Below are 5,512 nucleotides of genomic sequence, written 5' to 3'. Positions count from 1 at the left end.
CTACTTCCGGGTTCCATGAGAAACTACAAACCGTCCAGCGGCGCTTTGGGGAGCAGGCGGATCGGTTGTTATTAGTCTGGCAGCAGGAAGCCGCCATGCTGGCCGCCCTGACTGCGCTGCTGCTGCTGCTGAGCTCCGCACCGGCCGGCTGCGTCTTCCAGAAGCTTTACTGCTCCTTCTCAGACAGCTGCGACTGCGACTTCAAGCCCCGCATCAGAGGTGGGTTTGTTCACGGCTAATGCTACATGCTAGCCGGCGGCTAGCAGGTTAGCTTCCGGAGAAGTGAGCTAACTGTAAATTCAACAGTTCTTCCAGCGCTGACGTCAGGCTGATGTTACCGATCACTGCCAGATGTGAAGGAGCAGGTGTTTTGTAAATCTGGGATAAAAATACATCAGCCCAACTAATCAGTGCATGAGAGGCAGGTATAAACAGAAGAGCTGTCATCTTTAAATTTAGTTTATAGTGCCAATTTTCACCACATGTCATCAGATTCCATCAGATCCTCCTGGTTGGTCAAAAAGTTTCCTCTCTAAGGAAACCCAGCAGGTTGCATCAAGTCTCTCCAAGCAGCATTCACTCCTCCTGAAAGAGCGTAGAGCCACAGTGGACAGTCGTCTGCATTGTTGATGGCTTTGCAGCAATCCCTCATACTGAGCATGCATGAAGTGACAGTGGAGAGGAAAACTCCCCTTTAACAGGGAGGAGAACCTCCAGCAGAACCAGAACCAGGCTCAGTGTGAACGCTCATCTGCCTCCACCCACTGGGGCTTAGAGAAGACAGAGCAGAGACACAGAAAGCACAGAAGCTCACATTGACCCAGGAGTACTTTCTATGTGGCAGAAAAGTGAAAGGGTGATGAGATAGGAGCATCAGCTCCGTTAGCGCCCTATTCTTGTTGCGTGTAAGCAGAACTTTCCACATAGTTGGGTCCAAAAACAAACAGTTTGTTACTTTTAAATGATACCAGGATGTATGTTGACTCAAACAATCGTCTTTATTCAACCATGGCTGTGCACATTAAATTAATTGTTTATGTAAAACAAATGTAAAGGCAGTTTGTGTTGCTCTGAACCATCTGTGTCGTACTGTTAGCGTAGCACCGTTATGCTTTCTGTCTAATTTAGGCGTAATTAGACCGAAACTCTCTGACGAGAACTTTCTGTGTTGCTGTTTCTGGCATGTTATGCTAATTTACTCCATTCATCCTCCCAGGTATGTTCCATGTTATTCAGCCGGTTCTGGATGCAGCTGAGTAATTTAATATGTCGTTGTATCAGTTTTTAGTCTTGAATTGTGTGAAATAAATTTCTAAATAAATGTGACTTATAGTCCGGTGCGACTTATACGTGTTTTTTTCCTCTTTATGACCCATTTTTTGACTGATGCGATTTATTGTCTGTAAAATACGGTAGTCTGGACCGGTCCTGTTTAGTTCGCCATGAAAAACATTCGTTTAGTCTTTAATCTTTTTTGCTGTGTGTGAAGTCTGTTTGCATGATGTGAACCCAGACTTCTGCTGAGCATTAATGATGATTCTGGCTCTCAGCTCTGGAAATGAATTCTGTTTAGTTTCACATTCGGTCCAGGACTAAGTTGCTTTAAGGTCCGGCGTTAATTTGTCCTCGTCTCTGTGTCCCGATGAGCAGACCTGGAGTGGGACCTCTACAAGAATGTCTTTGGTCAGCATCTGGCTCAGGACATCGTCTCAGAAGAAGTGGGCCGGTTCCTCCTCAATAAGAGCCCCGATCGGCCCCTGGTGCTGTCCTTCCACGGCTCCTCGGGGACCGGGAAGACGCTGGTCAGCTCCATGCTGGGAAACCACCTCTACGGCTCGGCCATGAGCAGCCCCTTTGTCCACCAGTTTGTCCCCACGCTTCACTTCCCTTCAGCCAAGCGGGTCGATCAGTACCGGGTGAGTCAGGGGCCTCCGGAGCGGTGCCTTTAGGGAACATCCGGAAACAGAAGTTCTTAAACAGCGTTGCGTCTTCTCTGGTTGACAGGCGGATCTGAAGAGCTGGGTGCAGGGGAACCTGACCGACTGTGCCCGCTCCATCTTCATTTTTGACGAGATGGAGAAGATGCCTCCAGGCCTGATCGACGTTCTGGAGCCCTTCCTGGGCCCCTCCCACGTTGTGTTCCGGACCAACTACCGGAAGGCCATCTACATCTTCATTAGGTCCAGAAACATCAGCTGTTCAGGCATCTGCTGCTCAGCCTGAACCCAGCAGCCACGGTTACACGCCGCTGACTTTTGGTTCCTGTTTGTCTGCAGCACGGCGGGGCAGGAGGTGATAAACCAGACGGTTCTGGAGAACCGGCAGTCCGGACGGGATAGAGATGAGCTCAAGATGTCTGATCTGCAGGAAAACCTCACACAAGCAGTTTACAGCGACAAAACCAGTAAGACACATTTCAGATGTCAGGGTTAGAAACACAACTCTGGACTGAAGCCTGTAAAGTTCTGATCAGCAGAACCTTTTTTTAGGGTTTTACAGGCTTCTTTAAACAGATGCATCTCACTAAATCAGAAAAGTAAAATGAAAAAGGGTTAGTTCCTATTATTATTTTCATCAATGTGCCTTAAGATGGATTTTTTCAACGCTAAATGCATCGGCCATCTTAAAAGGAAACTAATAAACTGAATATGTTTAGGTTAATGTTGGGTCCAAATTTTTCAGGAGCAATTAAATTCAATTAAATCTTATTTATATGGCGCCAATTCATGAAACGTGTCATCTCAAGGCACTTTCCAAAGTCAAATTCAATCAGATTATACAGATTGGGTCAGAGAGCACATCAGTAGTTCTGCCAGCAGGGGCAGCAAAGACGTTTCCTGCCATTAGAGCATCTTTTTCTGGCACCTTTTCCCCTCCATTAAACTTTCTAACCACAGACATCATATACGTAGACGCGTCATAGGGCGCAGGTTCGCACGTCAACGTCGCCGCCATATTGTATGTGGCAGAAAAAAGTTGAGTTCTGTTATTGTGAACGTGAATCAGAGAAGATGCCTCATTCCTGTGCTGCATGGAAATGTATTCTGGCTGATTTCACTACTTGTATCTGCCTTCTATAAACTAAGGCTGCACCTTGTTGCAAAACTGGACACACTAAAGCTGCAGAGTGGTAACACAGGCTATATAAGGATCAATTTGTTAAATCTAAACATTGTGGTCTTCATTAATTAATAAAACCGTGTCACATGTGAACCTTAATGAACAGACTTTTTGGGGGAGTATTAAAGAGGTAAAATGAATAATATGAGGAAAAAAAAAAGTCCTAGGTCAATGAAGTAAAAAAAAAAACAAAAAAAAAAACACAAAAGTGATAATGTTATGAGAAAACCGTCATATTATGAGAATTAAGGGGGAACATTTCCAGAATAGTCACAGTTTGCAGAATTATTTCACTCCTGGAGTAATAGGGCCAGGTTAGATTATTTTAAATATTCTTTAGAAGAATAAATTCAGGAGAATGAAGCTAAAGGGATACGAAAATAAACTTGTAATATGACAAAAACAAAAATACTACGAATACAAAGTATATTCAGAGATTAAAGTCCCTCTGATACTGTTTAAGTGACTGAGTAACTGCAGATTTGCCACATTAAAGATGGCGGACGCTCTGACGCATCGCAGCATAGGCAGAACCCGCCCAATGACGCGTCTACTCTTATATTATGTCTATGTTTCTTACAATATATTTTGTTACAACTCTTTGCTAAAAAAAAATACGACCTCTAGTGGCTGTGAAGTCACCAGTGGTCGCTATGACTGTACAGACTTTAACCTTCTCCATACTTTTTTTTTCACTGAAAGTAATTTTTTCTTTGCCCTCATGTGCGATTGTTTTTTTTTTTTTGTTTTTTTTTTACAATCAGAATTTTTGTTTTTCTTTAGCATTAAGCCATAATGTCAAAATTAAGTGGAATCAATGCTCAAAATGCATAATTTCTGTCTTATGAATCTGTCTGAATTTCACTTTTTGAATTAAATGAAGCTTTAATTCAGCTTTATTGAGATGCACCTGGAAGTTCCCCATTGGTCTCGTTGTTTTCTGATCATTCCTGTAACAGCAGAAGGTGTGAGACTGCCTCTGTCTCTACAGGTGGTCTCTACCAGTCCAGCATCATCCAGCAGAATCTCATTACTCGCTTCGTTCCCTTCCTGCCGCTGACCCGGACCCACGTGGAGCGCTGCGTTCGTGCGCAGCTCTGCCAGCGTGGCAGCTGTAACCGCAGCGACGTGGTGAAGGCGGTCGGAGCAGACATGACCTACACTCCTGCCGAGGGACGGTACTTCTCCACCACCGGCTGTAAAACGGTCTCTGCTAAGATCAGCTTCTTCCTGTGAGCCGCAGCGGGACGGCTGGAAGGTCCAGCTGTTGTTGGACGGTGAACGACGGCAGAGACGCATGCAGGAAGTGAGCCTGAGCGGGCAGGATTTGAACCGAAGACTGAATAACGATGGGGAGCAGCTCTCTGTTCTCGCTGAGAACAGAAAGGAGCTGCACCGTCAGGGTTTGCTGCGGCCGCAGACATTTTCACGGTCTGAACCAGGAGTCGTTTCTACCTCAGACCAGACTTCAGACGTCTCCAGCTCTTAAAAAGTACAAAGCTGCAGCTTGTTTTATTTATCAGATCTTAATTTATATTTGCTTCTTACAACCCGCCCGTCTGGTTTTAGGGGAGTGGAGATTTCCCCCAGAGATGTTCGGTGCCATCAATTATCAGTTGGATCACTGCAGGGATGCATACGAACCAAGGATGTTTGCTTATGTTATTATTTTTTACTGAAAGGGATCAGAGGTGTGATTGTAGCACAATGAAACTGTTTTTATGTCAGAAGGTTTTAAACTAGGAAACACGAGTCAGTCGTCTTGTAAGGAAGCTAATTAGATGAAAAATGTATTTAGATTAAGAAATTCCTCATATTTCAAGAACTCAGTATTCCTGCCAGCAGGGGGCAGCAAAGACCTTGTTTTCTATCTTTGCCAAAAGAGACTGATTAGTTGAAAGTGTTGGTTCAAAACCCTCCAGCTGCACTTTATGGAGTTTAAACTGGACCCGTTGTTTTAATTACCAGCGTGGATCTGGATAAACTAAATTATGAACTGTTGCCATGTGATTGAATTGATTCCAGCTGACCACTGATTGTAAATCATTGATTTTTCAGCACATTAAACAAACTCTTGTCAGTTGTGGAGATCAAGGTTTGCATAAATAATGGCAGGACAGAAAGCTTCATCAGCTGGTGGACCCAAGAACCCAGCAGAATTCAGCCTTTAAGCGGCTGCTCACAGGAATCTGCTTTATTCACCAGGTTTGTTGTAACACTGTAAAAGGGAACTAAAAGTAAGCAAAATCTTCTTGAAAGTGTATTTTTCCTTTATTTGAGCAGCTAAAAAAGACTTTTTGCCAATAGAATTAGTTGTTTTACCCCTAAAATAAGATAATTAGATATCCTGCACTTGAAATAAAATGATGGAGATGAATTTAAGAGCAAAAGT

General features: G+C 43.9%; 1 protein-coding gene across 1 annotated transcript; it reads left to right on the top strand.

Annotated features, from left to right (window-relative positions):
• On the top strand, window positions 1–5,210 carry tor2a (torsin family 2, member A). Its single transcript, XM_036144298.1, has 5 exons — window positions 1–219; window positions 1,651–1,916; window positions 2,005–2,180; window positions 2,277–2,404; window positions 4,112–5,210. Exons 1-5 carry the CDS (start codon window positions 96–98, stop codon window positions 4,354–4,356), a joined length of 939 nt encoding a protein of 312 aa, XP_036000191.1. The 5' UTR covers window positions 1–95; the 3' UTR covers window positions 4,357–5,210.
• Window positions 5,211–5,512: the final 302 nt, after the last annotated feature.

Source organism: Fundulus heteroclitus, chromosome 12, assembly GCF_011125445.2.
Source record: "Fundulus heteroclitus isolate FHET01 chromosome 12, MU-UCD_Fhet_4.1, whole genome shotgun sequence".
Taxonomy (NCBI): domain Eukaryota; kingdom Metazoa; phylum Chordata; class Actinopteri; order Cyprinodontiformes; family Fundulidae; genus Fundulus; species Fundulus heteroclitus.
This window is presented reverse-complemented; position numbering and strand designations above follow the sequence as displayed.